The sequence below is a fragment of the Centrocercus urophasianus genome, unplaced genomic scaffold (genome assembly GCF_019232065.1).
Source record: "Centrocercus urophasianus isolate 14NV4802_14NV808 unplaced genomic scaffold, USGS_Curo_1.0 seq_11, whole genome shotgun sequence".
In the NCBI taxonomy this organism is placed as follows: domain Eukaryota; kingdom Metazoa; phylum Chordata; class Aves; order Galliformes; family Phasianidae; genus Centrocercus; species Centrocercus urophasianus.
In genome coordinates, this window is record NW_024884253.1 from 30758821 (window position 1) to 30779585 (window position 20765).

General features: G+C 36.6%; 1 protein-coding gene across 2 annotated transcripts in view; it reads left to right on the forward strand.

Moving 5' to 3' along the window:
• EYA1 (EYA transcriptional coactivator and phosphatase 1) overlaps positions 1 to 20765 on the forward strand; it is a 147681-nt gene that overhangs the window by 111140 nt on the left and 15776 nt on the right. For both annotated transcript variants that reach the window (XM_042839734.1, XM_042839735.1), the window contains exon 12: positions 1449 to 1538. In XM_042839734.1, the coding sequence (XP_042695668.1) occupies positions 1449 to 1538 (90 nt within the window). The remainder of the gene's footprint in view (positions 1 to 1448; positions 1539 to 20765) is intronic.

The window sequence follows — 20765 nt, forward strand, 5'->3', positions numbered from 1 at the left end:
TTTTTTTTTAATAGAAGACTAACTTTAAGGACGATGTCATTATAATGATGAAAATGGCATAATGCATTTTTTGGTGTCCCATTTATGAGGGCTAGATGCTAGATGCTTTTTGATGCTAGAAAACTTATTTACTCTTAGCCGATGGAAATTCAGAAATAAATGTTTTGTGTATTCCATATAGCTTAGTTGCTAAATGCTTCTTTCCAAAAACTCATTTCTTTCTGCTGGTTAATTTTAGTTGTTTAGGTTTTTCCAGAAAGTAGGCAGGCTGCTAGATTGCCATTCTTTTCCAACTGTTTGTTACTGACACATTTTACCTTTTGACCAGCAGTTACAGAAAAATGTTTGAAAGTTCAGAGATCACGTTGAAACATCTATTAATTTGATTGAGAGGTGAAAAAAGAAAGTAGGGACCACATCTTTTGGTATTAACTCTGAATTGTCGTCAGTTTTAGAACATTAACTTATTTTAAGTAAATTTGTGCTGTCACTTCTGCAGTTTTATTTAAAATAAATTCCTAACAAACTAATATTGATAATAATAAAATAAATAAAAGAAAAGAAGGTGTTGTGAGATAATACATGTTCTTTCAAACTTGTGCTTCTGTGTGGTTGGATATACTTGGCACTATAAATGAGAAGTTGTGTATCAAGTACATGTACTAGACTTCTCAATTTTTTCAGATTGAAAATACATAAAACATACCCAAAAAAAATCAAAACAAGACAAACATCTGTAATGCATTTGATAACCACAGTGCTGAACATGCTTTTTGAGTTTATTAGCTCAGTAAGAAATAAGTTGTTATGGTAATTTCAGTGGAGAAGTTAAAGTGTGTTATGTATTAATAACAAACAATAGATTTGTTCACTCAGTATGGGTGGGCCCAACAGAGATCATAGTCAAAGTGTGCTTTTGTGGACAGTCAAGGAGTGGTTTTAAGTAAAACTGCCATTTGTAAATAAAAAATTAATGATGATCTGCCTCAATGTCACTAGGTATTCCAAGGACCAAATCCTTTCATTTGTGACCGGCGTCTGTTTATTTTCGATAACGATAACATTATCTTGTCCTCAGTTATTGTAAAATTTGTAAGCAGTTGCAGAGTCTGTAGAAGTGTAGGGAAAAATGCATGTGCTACTGGTGGAATCCAGCAGAAGTCCATGTATGGGTGTGCAAGGGTGACATAAGGGTGTGTGGCCACAGAAGTCTTACTGCAGAATCATGGTATTAGTCACGTTAAAGACATATTTTGAGGATTACTTTAATCCTGGCTACAGGATTAAATAGTAGCTGAAATGAAATCAAACATATGGATATTACATTCCATGCATCAGATAATCGGTCTTGAGAAACAGTTCTGGTCATTTGTATTCTACTGTGTAGAATGTAGCATGTACCATGTTACGCATGGTATTGACAGTACACTCTTAATTTCTTCTTTAAGGATCCACCCACGTCAGTGTCTCTTGGACTTCGAATGGAAGAGATGATTTTCAATTTGGCAGACACGCATCTATTCTTTAATGATTTAGAAGTAAGTGTTCATTATTTTAAAACACAGAGGTTTGTTAACATTTGTCTATCTTTACTTGTTATTAAATGGCTTGGCAATTATTTTTGGCTTCAGAGGTTTAATATGGAAACATTCAGAAAAATCTGCGTAGTTTAGTCATTGAAATTTACAAAGATATCTACACTAAATGTGCTGACATTCAGAGGTTGCAGTAGAAGTTCTAGGAGCTTTTTTTTCCCTCACAGGTCTTTATATTTATGGCCACAGTCGACAAGTTCTAGAAGTGGATGCACAGAAAGCATCTATAAATACTAGAACGCAATAGGCTACGGAGATCATTAAATATTAAACTTCAGCTTCTATAAACAGTTAATGGCTGGGTAAAGATTTCTCACTTATATCTTACTGTGGGAAAGGATTACCTTAAACCCAAGGGAAATCATTAATGTTGTATATGTTGTCCATCTCAGTGGCCTATCGCTATGGGTCTTCAGTCCTTCCCAGTGGCAGGTCTGTTTGTTATGTGCTAGGGTTTCTCTGCCATGCATACCCCTCCCTTGCAGTGTGCTGTGAGGAGCTGGTGTCAACATGCCAAGGGCTTTTTCAGCCTGTATAGAGTCTGGTTTGGCAATTCTTGTGAAATTGCTCTGAAACTATCCAAACTGCTGAAAGAGACTGTCACCATAGTGCCTTACTGTTTTGTCTTAAAAGGGAAAAAGCCATTTCTGATCATATTTTAATAACAAGAAAACATGAAAACAGTCAGATTTCTTTCCCATCATAATGAAGACAGCTGTTTATTTAAAATCCAACTGTTAAGCAAGCTTGTGGTGGGGCTGCCAACACACATTAATCATCAGGTTGTTGTTTTGCTAGATTTTAGAATAGTGTGTTATTCCAGACAGGCAAAAGAATCTAAAAGATTCAAATGCAACATTTGCTGATCAAAGTTAATTGGCAGCAATTGGCCTTTAAATATTTCCTGATGTTTCCCTTTTCAAAATCAAGGAAAATACACCTTATTTAATAGATGAGCCAAAATCATTTGAAAAATGCCAGTGTGTGATAGACCTCAAATGTGGTTTGTCCAACATCTGTCCTATATTTTGATTTCTTTTCATCTAAAAAGAAACCACTCACGGATGATTTGGCATCTTTCAATGTAATGAAATTATTTAAATGTGTTTTATTCCTTCTTCCATTCCTTAGTGGAGTATTTATTTTTATACCTTTGATAAAATATATGATTTCTTTACATTTTCAAGTATTGGTTTCTTTCATTGAGGTAGCTTTATGTAAAGATGATACTGTTTTGGATACAAGAAATGTAATTAGTGAGTTACATGCATAGGATTAATTTTTCAGATTTGTTGAAAAGTATAGCAATGCTAGTTATTTTCCAAATCTGTTTCTGATTTCTAGATATATTTCAATTTATCCAGAGCAGAAAAATGAAGTACTACTATATCTTAGCAGCATTTTTAATAAAGTTCAGTGTGTTTTCATTTGCTATACATAGCCAAATGCTTAATAGTCTCAGCTTGTTATGTGTCAGTGACTTTAATGGAAGTTAACCAACTAAATATTAGGGATAGCAGATTATCTTCTGATAGTTGGCAACTTACACTCTTGACAGTACAATAGTTTATTGACTGAAGAACTTTGAAATGTGGAAAAAACAGTTGATTCAGATAACTCACGGAAGCAAGAAGCTTAGAGGATGAACTTTGTTCTTTGGACTTTCCCTGTAGCAATGTGGTTTCTCTTAAAGTTCCATACGTGAATGTTGTCCATGAATGGGGCCTTTCCTCTTGGACCTTCAGTTTGTCATTGAGTGTCACCATTATTAGCAGGGTATCTGTGGCTCCCAAGGTCTTTAGCCTTAGGTTTGGTGGTCTGGAAGTTCAGGCTCCCGATACTTTGATAGTATTCCATCAAAACTGTTTTGGCTTGGCTGTGCCCAGACTTAAAGCATCTGTTCTTGCTGTCAAAGGAATGAGTTTGGAATGTCTCTTGTTCTCCTTGCTCAGGGCTAAGGCTTCTAGTTCATGTATGTGAGAGACTGGGCTCTGATTGAGAGATCTGTAAGCAGCTATGCCAGTGAGCCACAGAAACTGAGCATTCTTGGCTGAAAAGAGTATGAAGAGAGGCAAACTGGGATCTGGAACATGCCTGACCCACAGCACAGAAACATCTTTGGGTCCAGACATAATCCAAAGCTGGAACTTGAAAGCTCATGCTTTCCTCACCTAGGCTCAGAGAGAACTGTTCCTGATATACAGAAAGGCTGGATTTTCAGGCAGGCAATCATCTATCATAACTTTGGCCTATGCTGCACATTTTTCCAGATACCACAAGTTCATCCAGTGCTTTCCAGAAAGCTCTAATCAGAACACTTCTCTTGTCATCCAAGTTGAGGGGAGTGTACTTCTTATTGAAAACTGGGGCAGGCATGATTTACATTTTAAATGCAAAGGACATAGTTGTAGTCGTGATTTCCAAAGGATCACTTGATTTGTATTACCTAGCTGACTTTTCAAATCTAAGCCTAGAGATTTCCATGATTTTATTAGGTGAAGCTCTAAATGTCAGCAGTTTTTTTAGTTTGTATAAAGTGAATCAATGCCAATGTGTACTAGTGGCATTGAAAACTTCAGTGTACCCGCTGTAATTCAGTATGGGATTCAGAGAGGTAAGTGAATCAGCTAGTTTCCTATATGTTGGTCTTTAGGTAATAACAACAGTACTAATAATGCCATTTGTTATTGGTATTTTTTAAAATTCAGTGAAAAAGTTCTTTGTGATTTCACTGTCTAGATCTAAAGTCAATTTTCTGCTTATTAGTTGTGTGAATTGTACTTGGATTTACAATTAGTGATTGCTCTCTTTGTTCTTAGATTATTTCTTCAGAAAAAGGCATGGCTCATTTGTTTCACTATATACAAATATTTTTTTTGTAATTGCTTCCAAATTGATACAGATAATTTGAAATCTTGAAGGAACATTTATAAAATCTAAAATTAAAGATATATGACAAGTATTTTAGCACGTTGAAAATAAAATATTGTTACTAATGTATAATTTGATCTAAGGACCATCAAAAGCAATGATTTACTGAATTAATAGTAATTTTGCAGTGGCATTATAGAACTGTACAAGGCCAAACATTAGTAAAATAAGTGCAGTATTTTCCAAAATTTATATTTTGAAGGCTGCATTTAGGCTCCATAATAAAAGTTCAGGTTTTCAGTATTGAAAATCATTATTTAAGCATGTAGTATTCTATTCAATAGTAGAATTTTAATTGTCCACAGGAGGGAAAAAATACATTGATGTAGAGCTCTCAAGAGAACCAAAATTATCTCATCAGGAAAGAATGTCTGATTTTACATGCTGATTATGTTGTGATAGGGATAATAAGGTATAATATTTTAATGGCATGTATGGAGCAATTACACATATTAGGTATTTTAGAATGTATGCTCAAGTGTTTTAGGGAAATTAAGAAGCTGATGATAGGACTGAAATGTGACATCTACCTGTCACATCTTTAAAGATTGTATACATTTCTGTATGTATGCTGATCCTCTTAAAAGATTAGTTTTTTCATTTCTTTGGCATATTAGGTGCACATTATAACCAGGTATGCAGAAAAATTGGTGGTTGTGACTGACTATGAATGTCCTATTTCAAAAAAAAAGTGAATTCAGTGTTCTGCAAACTTTATTCTAAAGTGATTCTATCTCATTAGATCTGTAGCTTTAGAGAGTTATAATTCTATTTATTGAATCTGGAAATGTCAATTTATTCATTCTACAAGCACTTGAAGCCTTTTTTTTTTTTTTTTTTTTTAATCTTATCTAATGCTTCCTATAAATAAGATAATTTTTTTAAGTGTTGCATTTTATTAAAATGAAGTTCAATTATTTGGAGATTTTTGTCAGGATTATTTGACTATTTTAGGCTTTTTATTACTGTTTGTTCATTTTGTGGATGAACTCAAAATACGGTTTTATAAGTTATGAAACTATTAAAAAAATATTTCAATGCCCTAAGAAATGAATTCATGTATAAGGGCACAGTAATGATGGTTAGCATCCACTTTCTTCCATCAGTGAAGGACACGTCCTGCACACTCATGGCCTCACAACTCACTTTTGTTTGTGAAGGCTCTGTATGCAAAGTGATGATATATGTATAGGTGCCATTTATGATGAGTGGCAGTATGATATGAGATTCTAAGCAATTTTAGTTGACGTATTTCTCTTACTAATAAAATAAAAGAGAATGCTGTCAGGCAATACTGTTGTTCAGTGATTATTATTTCTTTCTCTTTTTTTTTTAATATATATTTCCTACTATGACAATAAAAAGAAAGAATAAATAGGGACCTTGGGATAGGTGAAAGCTTGTCACTGCAATGGGGATGTATTTTAACTTCTTGTTTCCTGGATATCCATTATTGTCTTCCTAACAGATATTGAGAGCGTAGTCCTTTCTGTGTGACAAAAAGAGCAGTGTAATCTTTTTATGTTTACAATACAAATCTGTCACTACTTCAGATTAGGGAAAGTTTAAGTTGTGTTACTGTGCACTGACCCTCCATGCCCATGTTGGTTTTGCATGCAGTTTCCATGATGCTCTCAGAGCCAAGGCTGCTGGATCTGCAGTGCTGCCTTCCCACACCTGTGCCAGGCAGCCCCCAGCTCCTCTCTGGCTTTTTTTCTGGTGCAGTCGCATGGTTTAGGAAGTCCCCCAGGCTCTCCTACCTCATCAGTCCCTGTTAGGCTTTAATAACGTTCAGTTGATAAGTTGATACAGGAACATTTTACAAATCCTACATTTTACGTATGAGGTAACGTAGCCAGCTCTCCTGAAACACTGAGACTTTTAATTGCATAGATGCTTTTCACAGTTTGAAGCAAAAAATAACTATACATTCTGTGATGACACTAAACCCTGAAGAATTGCTGAAGAGAGAGCTCAAGCCTAAGAAAGAGAACAGGTAAAATCTCTCGCAGCAAACATAAAGTGCGATCCCAGAACAAAACTTCTCCAAAATTAGTCCTTCTTTGGCCTTTGCCTTCAATTCTTACAGGTGAAACGAGGCTGCCTCCCTGCTGTTGGAAACATATGCACCAAATAAATCACTTCTGAGCATCAAGGAGACCTTTTCTTCATGACAGGAATGTATATTCTTCTTTTCTTCAGCCTGAGAATTTTCTCCTTTGTAGGTCTTTCAGTAACACCACGGGAGACTAAGTGACTTTGCTCCCAGGTCCTTCAGTGACCATGCATACAGATATGTCCCCAGCGTACCATGCGGTGCCCTGCAGGAATGCCTTTGAAGCAATAATGCCATATGTTCTGGTTCTTTAATCTGAAGGAGAAAGGGAAACTACTTCCCCTCAGACCTGAGACTTTAATATACCGCAGATCCAGGCTGGTAACTTACCACAGTAGCATTCTGAACCATAATTTGGGATTGTAGGCATTATGATAATACACATTATTGAATAATAACATTCATCAGACTTATTGTGTGCAGGTTACTGCACATCTGAAAGAACCATGACCACTGGAGGGTAAAACACTGTTTTTTCTCAAGGCATTTTTAGCACATCTGTTCCTAGAGTCAAGTAATCTAAGGAAGAGAACTGCTTGGATGCAAGCCAGCCTTCAAGTGCAGGCTTTGAGTGAGCTCCAGAGCAAGCTGAGAAGACAGGTTGCCCGTGATTAGCAGTTGAAAGTTACAAAATCCACAGAATCACAAAATTATAGGGGCTGGAAGGGACCTCTAGAGACAATTGAATCCCATCCCCCTGCAATGCAGTCCCTCTACAGCAGGCTGCACAGGTAAGCATCCAGGAGAGTCTTGAGTATCTCCAGAGGAGACTACACAACCTCCCTGCACAGTGTGTTCCAGTGCTCCATCACCCTTATTGTGAAGAAGTTCCTTTGCGTGTTGGTGCAGAATTTCCTATGCTCCAGTTTATGGCCATTTCCCCTTGTCCCATCCCCACAGATTACTGAAAAGAGGTTGGCCATGTTCCTTTGACACCCACACTTAAGGTATTTATAAACATTAATAAGATCACCTCTCAGTCTTCTTTCCTCAAGATTGAACAAACCCAGGTCACTCAGCCTTTCTCATAAGAGGGGTGCTCCAGGCCCTTTATCATCTTTGTGGCTCTCCGCTGCACTCTTTTCGTGAGAGTCCAGCGGAGTCCATCATTTAATCTCTCATACCTTGTGGCCAAGTCACATAGCCAGCTTTGGACAAGTGTGTCAGATCTGATGTTGCCTAGGTTGAAACATGATGAAATTAGGCAGAGGTGCACAGTGATGGGAGTTGGCAGAACCAGGCAGAGTGGAGAAGTGGAGAAGGAGGATTGGCAAGGCATGGTCACCATGGGAAAAAACTTGCTCAGCTCCTCTGCATAAAATAAATCAGATCAAAATTGTTTTGTGGTTGAGGCTATGCTTTACACCCTCTATGTTTAGAAGATAAGCTTTTGCTGACATTATTAAAAAGCAGCTTTTGGTTGTTCTTATTTTGCATACATTTTTGTGTAGAATGCAGCAGCATGATGTTTGTTTTTGTGGTTGTCACTACTTTGCACACGTGAATCCCTTTGTCTACAGATAAGGAGGATGCTAAGGATGGTATCTACAGATACAAGGGTGATTATTCCATCAGAAAGAACTCAAGAGGGAAAGGACGCAGGAAAAGGGCACAGCTGAGTCTGGTGGTTGCAGTATTTGCTGCTTATTATATTGTTGCATTGTATCAATTGTTGTTGACTCTCTAATAATCCTTCTGCTTGGTCTCTTTAATGTCTTACTAGAAACACTCCAGCAAAAACATACAAAAACATACTCTCTGCTGATATGGTGAGAAAATGAATGTATTCAAACAATGCAAAAAAAAAAAAAAAAAAAAAAAAAAAGGAGGGGGGATAACAGTTTTCCAAGAAAACTTTTCCAGTGGATTTGGTTTTGGTTGTATTTATTTTTTTTTTTAAATTATTTATTTGTTATTTTGGTAAATTGCAGTTGTTCAAGTTCAAGCTATCATACACTTCAGATAAAGTTCATTTCTTTAAGCAAGAGGGACAAAAATGTGTTTAGAGAAGAAGGCTATCTTTCTTCACCAATGACTGCAGTGTTTTAGTGTCTCTGTTTGTGGACTGATAATCAGAATGAAATCCATGTACTCTACCATCTTGTAGCACGGCTTCTGTTTGTGGTGTCTAGATACTGCTGCAATACAAATGAGCTAAACATCAGTTAGACATGCATGGGGATGAAATGCATTGATATGCAAATTGCCCAGTATAGCATATTTTGGTGGAGTATGTGCTGATTAGATTTGTGAGTGGCAGCAAACTAATTCTTGGTGGTATTAAGTAATTATTACCAGATAACAAAATGTTTTGCCCAAATTGCATATTCGGATGTCTTCCTTCAAGTAAAAGAATTAAATTTCTTGTGCCCTTTCCAGGAAACAAAATATCTAATTTTGACGTGTTTTTGGTGGCTACAGTAGTGCCTGCTGATGATAGCTTGGTTCTGAGGAAACAGTTGCAAGCACTTGCCAGTCCGGGAGATTCTGTGCTGAAGGGCAGCAGTAAGGTATCTGGAAGTCAATGTGATCATCAGCATTAAAGCAGTGTATAGGCAGGGTCTGTTACTGGAATCACAGACCAGCCCTGGGTTTGGCAGCTTTCATTACAAGAAAAGCATTAGAAACATCAGTTTCTGTCCTCTGGACCACAACATACAATATCTTATCTAATAAATGATGTCATAGTGCTTTAAAAATTCTCCTATAATAAATAATGAAACAAATTGTTCTAAAAAAGCCTAAGGCTCAAAGGCAATGAAGAGATAGTGCAGTAAACAACTTTACTTTTGTAGATAATCCATTATCAGATTTCAAAACACTGACTTGCTACATTGTTGACCCATATAAACTCTTGCCCTTAGTGAATTCTTCCTTTTGAAAGATTGCAGCTTCCCTGCTACTTGCTACAGAGCTTTTTCTGCAAAGCAGACCTTGCCCTAAGCACAGACTTGATACGCTGTGTGATGGTTCAGCATGTTGGCTCCAGAACCAGGTAATAGTTCTTCAGGGATTCATCCAGAAGGCCTTTTAGTGCTAGAAGTGTCATTTCAGATTTTAATAGGCTCTTTTTATTATTTAACTCATCCCAGAAGTCTGAAATAATAGAAATTGATGTCAAATGAATGAGTACATAGTGGCTACTAATGGTAAAAGCAGTTGATGTTGCTATTAATTAATGTGTTGCTTTCCACTTATTCTTTTGTGGACACTTTTCAGCTTCTAGTATGTCAAAGAACTGATGTGAATAAAATGTTTTTTACATTTTCTCTAAACATTATGCATATCACTGGAGCAAAAATCTGTCTACTACTATAGCTGTACATTCTCTAGTTATGACTGATTCATAACACGTTCATAAGTTCCTGAAATAATCCATTATTACTTAATAACCAAAAAATCTAAGTAAAATTTCATGAATTCAAATGACATTCCTGACCAGTAGTTTCTGTGTTTGGATTTCTGGTTTAGCTGACAGATGTGTAAAATCTCATACAGCCACTCACATCCCTGGTGCAGCTGCAAACACTGTAGAGAAAATTATTCTAGCTAAGTTCAATATTAATTTACACTCAAATATCTTTCCCAGTCCACACTTTCTGATCATGTAACACAGTTAATTTATGCTGAATCCACCACTTGCAAGCAAACCTTTCTTTTTTCTTTTTCTTTTTTTTCCTCATTAGTGAACTTTTCCAGTGCACAGAAGATAAACTAGAGAAAGAACATAGTTTCTTCCAAAAAATTGTCCCCTTGTTGATATGGGTACTATTTAAAACAGCAAACCTCAGGTTCGCATTATTCGAGTTGATGTTTTAAGTGGCTTAGTATCTGAAGAATTTTAGGAAAGCTGGTCTTACATGCCATTTTTCAGACTGAGAGCATGTTAGCCAATCTTCACATAAATACAAACATTTGAAACCGTATCAGCAGTTTGCATGGGAGGTTGTTTCTATCAACCTCAGTGTAGTTTTAGCATGAATTTGTAATGTAACTGCTGCAGTCGTCTGGTGTCTTGAGAGATATCATGCAGTTTGTGCTGGGCTGTTTACTTATGACAACTATGACTGTAGTTGAAATTGTAAGAAGATCTGCACGTGTGTATTTTAAACGGATTTGTTTGTGCTGTTTATTTTTTTTTTAATCATATTCAAATGTTGTTACAGGGATAAAAATTAAGAAACGTCTCCCATTCATTTTCCTTTAAAAAGCACGAAAGGAGTGGTTGAAGTCGGTTCCCAAAATGTTTGAGTTTCATGGTCTCAGGAGATTTCTACTGTTTCAGTGTGGTTACAATAAGGCCTCTATCTGAATTTCATCCAGTTCAATGGTCTAATGAAACTTTAAAGAAAGGGGGGAGGGGATTGCTCCCTTCACTTACTGCAGTATCACTTCTATTTTTCTGTGTTTTAAAATAAAGTTTGACTTCTGTTAATTTCATTTTGAAAGTTTGACTTTAGATATGGTCAGGAAGCTGGGCAGTTCTGAAATGAGCTAATGTGGTTGTAATGTGTTAAAGTGTGAGTATTTAAAGAGGATTTAAGAGATGTAAATGGAAAGCTTAACAAAAGAAACAGTAAGTTATTGAGGTAACTGAGTTTTTGCTTTATTTTTTCCACGATCCTTGCTCAGTCAGACCTGAGCAGTGCAAGCAGTCATTGCTGTGTTTCTGAACGTTACCCGCAGTACTGTGCAGCTGTGAGGTTATAGCTCTTAAACGTTCAGTGACAGCAGAACTCAGACTGCTGACATGAATGCTAAGCTTAGCTGAAATACTCTTGCCACAAGAAAGATTGGATGTAGCTAAGCAAATGATCCTTTCTGAACTGTAGAAAATCTTTTCAATCAGTTAAAGGATCTCCTCTTTTTCTTTCACATACTTTACATATTCGCATTGCAATGTAAAGTTTGGATACACAGGGGAATAACTTGTTCCCTAACTTTGCTGGGAATGGAGGAGAGCCAACTGCAGCAACAATTACAATGTTCTAAGAATTTTCTCTAACTGAAGGGTTTAAAATATTCCAATACTTGTTTATTGGGGAAACAACAACAAAAAAAAAAAAAAAAAAAAAAAGGTGTATATGTTTCTTAAAAATAGGTTTACAAATTCAAAAATCCCATTATGGACTTGTCCCATTGGACTTGTCCAAATGAATAAAGTAAAAATTCAGCTCTAATTACCTACAAGTAAGGGTTGGAAAAGGGTGGAAAGACTCTATAATTTTAAATATAACCTTGTATATTAAGAAAAAATGAATACTGCTTGGTTTATTCTGCATCACCCTTTTTTTTTTTTTTTTTTTTTTTTTTTAAATTAAAAAAATACTGTGAAAACATTATTTTAAAAGCTTGCCAGCAACAAAAATGCTTTGACTAGAGCATTAAACAAGCACTTTGGTAATACAGCTTTTATACATCAACTTCATATGATCACGTAAGGGGTTAAGCTATGTGATTTCAGGATAAAAGGTTTCCTGAGTTGACTATTATTCCTATGGTCTGCCAACAACTTTGCAATAAATGGAATGATTTTTATGGGAATGTGGTTATTCACAGCAAGACTACAGTTGGTGTCAGTATGAAAAATTCTTCTTTAGTAGATTCTCTCAGCAGGGATAACAGATCTGAAAGAAAGGCAAAAAGTAGTTACAGAGAACTCTGGCTGGTGTTGGTGACAAATTGTGTTTACAAAACGGGATAACCCATTATAAAAGAAAAAATCAGAACAACAGTAAATCAGAGCCTTGCTCCTTTAAGTGCTGCTGTTCCAAAGCAAACTACTTTTGATAGTGTGTGTGTATTGTTTAATAGCTCCCATTTCTCTTGCTCATAAAGCAAATGAGACTTCTTGGTTTTCAGTTGCAGGGGTGTAAAATAATTCTTCTGAGATCAGTAAATTTATTGCAGATTTATAGTGTTGTTCTTGTGATAACATAAAATATTTGTATGTACAAATCAGAATAATTCAAGGGAAAGGAGAATTTTTTCCTTTGATTGGATGTTTAATTATTATAATTCTTAGTTAATACTATAATATTCATAATGTTTAAAATTTCCCAGTATCCCTTTTTATTAACTTCTTTGATTTTTGAAATAATATTGTTAAAAGGAAAATGTGATGAAGGATGAGTTAACATATTAATGAACTTAATTGCCATCAACAGTTACTGCACTTAGATTCTGTTTGTGACAGTCTTTCAGAATGCTTCAATGATGAAATCATCGGTTCCATCTGCAGCACCTCCCTTAGAACAGGTATCACCACCCCTTTGAGATGAGTAGTGAAGTTGTATAGAAATTAATGCAAAAATCATGCGGTAACTTTATGGGTTTAAATTGTTCAGTCATTCATAAAGAAACTTGTTGAAAGATGGAGGGGAATGTTACTGTTTGGGTTCGGATGTTTTTTATTTGGAGCTGTTTAAGATGTAAACATGGCATCTTAGAGTGCTTCCTGGCATCTTAGAGTGCTTCCTGTTCTTTTGTTTCTCTCCAGTACAATTGCCCCTGTTCTATTTGAAACATTTTGTTTGCAAACTGTACTCTGAACAATACAAGACCTCAGTGTAACACTATGAGGTGAATTTGCTTTGTTGTGCTGAGTTCACCAGTGATGTACCAGCAAAGAAAATCAACCAGGCTGTGTCAAAGTCAGATAAAAAAATATTTATCTAGCACAGAGAGACAGTGCTGTAGATGGGTGGAGATTAGCACCTCTTGAAGTAAACAGGTGGATTTACTGACTAAGAAGTAAATATTGACTAAGATGATACCAAAAGAAAATAAATTTCTTAAGAACATTACTTTAAATTTTCTCTCAGGTTGGAAACATGTCAGGTTCATTTCTTCATAATGTAAATGGCTTCCTCAGAGATGTTTAGAAGCCATTCTGTGAAATAAATATTTTTGTATGAAAGTAGATTTCAAGAGAGCATGATAGCAATGCAGCTGAGAAGAACAGAATCAGCTCTTGATGGCTGTTGAATGTAATCATTCATGTTGGTTGTGTGAATATTTATTGCTAATAACACTAGTGTTGGGAATATAACAGTCCAGCTTGTCATAAAGTGATAGGTTTTGCAGTATGGTCTTCATTTAGTAATGAAGACTAGGACAGAAGTTCATATTTGGATCACTAGGTCTTGTTCTACAACAAATAGTTGGTTTCCTTGAGGCATCTGTCTGATTTTGGCAAAGTTAGTCTGGCTTGGAAGATGGATCCTAGTGAGTCTTGGTGAACACTTTACTTTCCAAGTGGTTACCTGGATGTTGAATAAGAAACAACTGCAACCAGCTATTACAAAAATAGGTAGGAAGGAATGTAGAGCATGCTGAAAATAGATTTCTGGGCAGTCAGACTGAAAAAAATAGTTGTATTATAGGCCAGGCTGTTGAAAACAGTTTATTGCTGATGAGATATAATGGATGGTTGCAGAGAACACTTCAAATAGAACTGGCTGAGTTATCTCCCTCTCACTCCCAAATACTTTAAGGATGGCAGCTGTCCTAATTCCTGCTGTCCTAATTCCTGGTCATCCAGAATAGAGACTGAGTCACTCAGGAGCCTACAGGGGAATATCTGTTCAAAAATGCCTTGTCTCATTTTGACTGAAATAAAGAGTGCATCCTGATGTTTGCAGTGTCTGTAACAGGAACTTCCTGACCAGACTGTGGCTAGATGTACTTCATGAGGATTCCATGATTTAACTTTCAACAGGTTGTCTTCAGCAATAGAGATTTCTAGGAAAACATGATAATTTCAAGAACTTCAGTAAAGAGGTTTTTGTTTGTTTGTTCGTTTGTTTTACAGTGCTGTATTTCTGTTTAGATACAAAACTAATTTTTAAGGTACTTCAAGTCCTTTGAAGGGTCAGAATTTTCATTGTCTAATGAATCAGTGACTGTGAACTCCCTTCTAGCAGGCACAGCAGTAAAGTTATCTTAGCGCATTTGAGCTGAGACACAAAGCCCATTTGCATTTGGTTTTCCACAGTAGCAATCCAAGAAAAGCTCAGTTTCACTGCAGGAAGAAAGTAAAGAAAGGAAAGGAAATACAAACTAAAGTAAGGAATTTTTCCTGATATGTAAGTGAGGGAATGACTGGAAACATTTTTTCAAGTACATGATACTGCAACCATGGGTGACTTGCAGAAAGCTCATGAAATTCTGCTTCATGAATGTTGAGCTAAATTAGACTGTTCCTGTAGCTGTAGGTAAATGAACAGAAAAGGGAGACAAAGTATTTGTAGGCAGAACTGTGGCTTTGCTGATGAGTGCAAAGTCCATCTTAAATTCATGATGCCTGGCTCTTGTGGAATGCACTGCTGTGGTGCATGAGTATGAGTGTTAGGAATAATACCACCTCCATAGGTTTTGTAAGAAAATCATTCCTACAGGCTTATGCAGCTATTAGCCACATAAGTTCTTTCCTTTCATGGGATTGGAGATGAGCACCTTCACATTAAGTGCTACTGAAAATTAGCCCTGTATGATTTCCTTTCTCAAGAGAATCAGATGGAGCAATCTTCACTCACGTGTAGCTCAGCTGAAATGCATGATAGCCTACCAAGTTCATAGCATTAGTTACCATCTAATTTACCTCCCTGTTGCTTCCCCCTTTGTGTAAGTGTAAATGCTGTACAGGAGCCCTAAAGATCCTGCCTAGCCAGCTAGCATCCCCAGAGCTTTGGCAAAAGAGATGTCATCCTCTGCTTCAGCTGGGCAAGACAGCGTTGCTTCAGCTGACTCCCTGCTTCTTGTGCTGAGCAATAGCATAGGGATCAACATCTGCCCAGCAGCATCTGGGGAGGAAAAGAAAAGGAGGGAGAAAAATGCAGCATTGTGCAAAGCTCTTCAGGCTGTCCATCAGAGCAAAACTTTTAAACTTTTATCTGCCTGTGCTCAAAAGGTTATTGCGAAGAACTTTAATCCCAGTCTTGGTTAGCAGAGAATTACAGGGCTGGGAGACTCACTAGCCCAAAGTATTGTAGCTTTCACTTAAACACAAGTAAAATCAATAGCACCAAGGCACCATATGTTGAAATGGTCACACAGAATTGAGAGAGAGCTGAAATCTCTTCTTGTGAAGAGCTTCCATGTGAACAGTAAGAAAACTCTCATTTCCTGACAGGAGCAGCATTGCTTTCAGGCTGTCATGAAAACTTCAGTCATTTTGTAATTTTAGTTTATTATTATTTTGTAATTGTTTGAAATTTAAATATATTTGAAAAAAAACTTCAGCACATAGTTTAAAAAAAAAAAAAAAAAAAAAAAAAAAAAAAAAAAAAAAGGTATGTGCTCCTGAAAGTATACTTTCAAGTTGGTACATTTGGAAATAATTTATGACATGCTGACCAGGTTCATGACTCTTGTTACTTCTTTAAATATGTTCGTATTTTATTTTCAGTGGCTTTCATTAGTCATAGGTAGTTGGTCTTTTTTTTTCTTTTTTTTGGAGAAATATATATCTGTAGATAACATGAATCATGTCATAAAGAAGGTATTTACAATGTGAAGTGTTGAACTTTGAAAATAAAGTAAATTTGACATTTTGAACCTAATGCTGTCCTTTCTGGGAGTGACTCAGGCTCTTCAAACAGATAAGAGTCATATTTAGCCTTTTCTGTCTGGTAAAATTTTTCCTCTGGCACACTCCTCTTGCCTTGTCTTACCCTACAGAATATATGGAAATAGGATAACAGATTTTTCTGTCAGAGTTCTAGCAAGAATTTATTGTTGGGCTGACACTCTGCATCATAGAGCAAGTGAGAAGTTACAGGGGTTTAGAGGACAGCACTTACTGTGATTGTCCTGAGGTATGATTTTGCAGTTTGATATGTGTTCTCAACAGAAAATGTGAATATCTTAATGTTGGGTATACTGTGAAGTATTCTAATTGTATACAAAGTGATGTCAGTTCTTGAAGTACTTCTTTACGTATGTGAGCTAAAGAAAACTAGCGAAACACAGTTTTCTTTAGCTGTGGGAATGTAACTGGCACATTGTGGTTGCTGTAAAAGTATTTCTTTAGATCATGTTTTATTTTAAATTGGATTCTCTCAGTTACAAGGTGCAGTTGAAATGAAAATGTAAACCTTGATTTTAGTGTAGCTACTGCAATAAAGTTGCATAATAAAATCTGTATTTATTTTGGAGCAAATACTGTTTACTTTAGGAGTATCATATTTAATCCCAACGCAGTTGTTCATGTGACCAAGCAAAATTGGATTTTAATCAATTTTTATTAGAAAAGAATGGGCTCTGTTGTGTTCTACAATTGTGTGTCCAGTGCACTAGAGAACTTCTGAACCATCTCCTACAACGAGTTTGTTCAGTTCTTAGTCTTCCATGTTTATAATATTAATTTTACATTTTTTCATAGCTAAGTGCTTTATGTCTTTGTTTTGATGTGTTATTGTCACTGTGAAAGGCAGTTTGTGATTTTGGGGGGTTTTGGTTGTTGTGTTTTGTCTCTTTATAGTTCTATGTTTAAAATGGGAGTGTTTTGAAATTCTTCACAGCCCGATTTAATTCTTTGACTGTTCATCCACAAACTGTTGGACAGAATGAAGTGTATTTCAAGAACTCTTTGTTCTTCATATCCTGTGCCCGGCCCACAGGTAATCTGCACCTTTTTTCTTCAGTGCAGAATAATTGTGGTGGGAAAGAAGAGAAAATGTTAGGGTCACAAAGTGCAGGCTAGACAGAGATGACAGGTCCTGCCAATTGAGTGCCAGCATTGAGAACCTGCGAACCGTAGTCTCTGCTTTTTCACATGGATTTATGTTGTACGTTAGCAGGCATTCCAGAATGATGGGTTAGGAAGTTCAGCACTTAAGCCTTTATTACCTCAGCTTGAAAGGAAGTGTAGTGTTCTTTTTATGTTTAGCAAGTACAGTAGAAGGGTATTTTGCACCAGCTGGGCATATGTAGGTATACAGGTATGATGTATTACTTTGATTTTCTGACTTGCACATGTATTAGAGGTATTGCTGTCCTTCTAGTCAAGCAAAAAATTGAGATATATTGGTTGAGTTTAATGGCTGCAGTTAAATTATGTTGTGATCTTTGAATGCTGAAAGTACAATAGAGATTAGTTGGAGTAATCAGGTGTAAGTAGAAATCAATTAATTTGTGATTAAAAATGTCATTCACCATATAGTTTTGGAATAAGCAATTGTTGCTTGGAAAAATATTCCCTGATGATCTGTAAGCCTGCTTCCCAGAGAAGCGCATTGTGATGGTTTGTAGAAGTGCAGAGTATTTGTGGGGCCGATACTAACCTTAAATGCATATTTCTGGTCTCAGAAAGAGACATACACAGAGATGTCATAAAAAGCTGCGTTACACACCACAACATACACTTGAGGATTTTTTTCTTTTAATTGAGGGTTTTTTTCAGATGCTCCACGTTTATAAAGGATTGCAGCTTTAACTTGTTATGCCAGATCTGTTCTCACATGTACCTGACCAAATTTCTCTACCGTTCAGTAGGGAAAATGAAGCAGTGTATATAATTGCATAATGACAGATATGAGAGGAACAGAGAATCCAGCAGTCATTTCCTGTGAGTTGGCCAGCTTCCAGGTCTTCTCAATGGACATGCTGATGTAAAGGCAAAATGAAAATAGCTTGTTCTGAATGTTTGGGGCTTTTTTTGTTGTTGTTTTGGGACTTTTGGGGGTATTTTTTTTTTTCCCCCTCCCTGTCATTTTACTTTGTCCACTGAAGTATTGAAACAATTATTTGACAGTATGGTGTTGGTTTTCTCACGGTAAATTAGGAATATTAAGAAAATATGAAAATGTGTTTCAGCTGTAGTCAGGAGATTAGGAACAGTAATACTTTGGCATCCTTTGAGGTTATGTTCATAATATTATTCACATTATTCTTTTTCGTAATGTGCAAGCTTGTCCGGGGTTATCCTACCTACTGTTTATTCAAAGACAGCAAAATTACTAGCTTTATTTTATTAGTTTTGTAACATGAAAATGTAAAGGCTCAGCATTCTAGCCATTGCATCACTGCACTTGGCATGTGGTATTGGCAGAGATAAGAGGAACTCCTGTAACGGCCTTAATCTCTTTTTATTTATTATTATTAATTTTCCTACAGTAAATTGAGTAGTAAGGTATATTTTACGCAGTTATGGCAGAAGTGCACAACTTGATGGGTGGTAGAGAAGGAGCAAAGTAATATAAATATTTGCAGAACATTTCTGCCATAACTTAATGCTTTGCATATGAATCTTTGTGAAGATCCTGTTAGTTTAAAGTAACATTTACAGCAGGCTGTGTAGGATCAGGCATTTTGAAAGCTGTAAATGATGACTGGAGCATCTCTAGAAGTCTTTGACTCATACAAAAACAAAAAAGAGAAGTGAGCAGGAAGGAGTTAGCAAATGCCTTGGGAAGGGAGGAGGAAGAAGACAAAAGCTTCCATATACAGGATTTACGCTAGACTCATCTGGTTGTTAATTTTCAACTGTTGCTTTTCTTTGGCTTAGTGCATTTCACTGGAGATGTATTTTAACTTAGCAAACAACTGCTGCCATTTTAAGGAGTTTCTGCAGGCACATCTGCTGTTGGTTCAAGCATCAGAGCAGAGCTGATGAAAGGGAATGTAGAAACAAGTCTTGGTTATTCTGCGCAACTTCTGTTGGTTTAACTTAGCTGCTGCAGATGTGTTTCAAGCTAAGCTACCCATTATGGCATTGGAAGTTCTGAGGAAGACAAGCAGCTGTGTGAGAGAAGGGCAACGTAGAAAGTAACTTCCTGAACTATTGTGGGTACATTGTGAAGTTGTATGTACTGACATTTTCCCCTAGGCTAATCTGCATGCATGCTTTGAACATGCTCTAAGCAAGTATCTAATGTTTCTGTGTCACTTACCTTGTGTTCTCCCTCATCCATACTTTAAATATGTGTATGAAATATTTCCTTTCTGTTCCATGACAATTAATTTTTTGGGGGTCTCCCTCAAGGCTTTTAAATCCACCTGTATTTCACAGCTTGTTCTCTTTCATGCTGCCATTCCTGTACTGAAAAACTCTGTTGTCTCTCTTCACAATTAAATGCAAATGTAATAAAGCGCAGTTCTTCCATGAAGACTTTTGATCAAGGTGCCCCAGTCTCCAGGGAGTGCTTACTTGAGGCAGCCCTGTTGTGCAGCCTGGCTGCTGTCCCAAGCATCAGTTCCTGTCCATCCCTGCAGAGCCAGCAAGTCAGTGTTCTGATTTCTCAGAAAACTGACCAAGAAGAATCGATCCAGGTGTGTGCTCTGTGATTTCTGGCCTTAGCTATAAGGGAGGGGGAAGCTTATCTGTGGGACAGCAATTTGATGTTCCTAGTTTGATGTTCATAGCCTGTGCAACTTGGCTCTGCACCTGTGTCACATGTATCTCTATAAAGGGCAGTACTGCTCCTCTTCACAGAGCATGTTTTCAACACTGTGCAAACATTATCGCATCAGCCTTCTTGGCTTTCTAGGATGGTATTTTCTAATGCAACTTTCCTGTCTTCTATTACCATTGTTGTAAGGGAATAACCTCCTTTCAGTGGAAGTCACAGGAGTCCCAATTGGGCTGTCAGAGTCACTCCAAGGGCAAATCTGTCTCTGCTGGCTAGAAGGGCAAATGTGCGGTGTAAAAATGTCATCACTGTCCCTCATGAAGATTTCAGATTGGATGCATTGAAGTTGCAAAGTCAGCACCTTTAAGAGCAAAACACGGTTTGCTGCATAATCTTTATACATAAGACACAGGATATTTTGCTCCTCACATGCCAATTCAGCCTATTTTTTAAAAGTGGTTGCAGCAATTTTAATGTTCTACTTTAGATCTGACTGCTAAATTGATTATATCATAATAAAATACATAATAAAATACTGCATGAATAATATGAATTTATGGTGTATCTACAGGGACTTTCAATATTAATTTCAGAAATAACTTTGCCAGAGAAAGTGAAGGGTGAATACCAGTACTATATTTCCTATGAAAATCTTACGGAAGTATTAAATATATCTGTAAAAGTATTAAAATGGTAGGCCTAGTTTAGTCCTAAACTGGTTCCCATCACAGAAAATCTTGGAGGTAGTAAACAAGGATTTGGTGAGCCTTT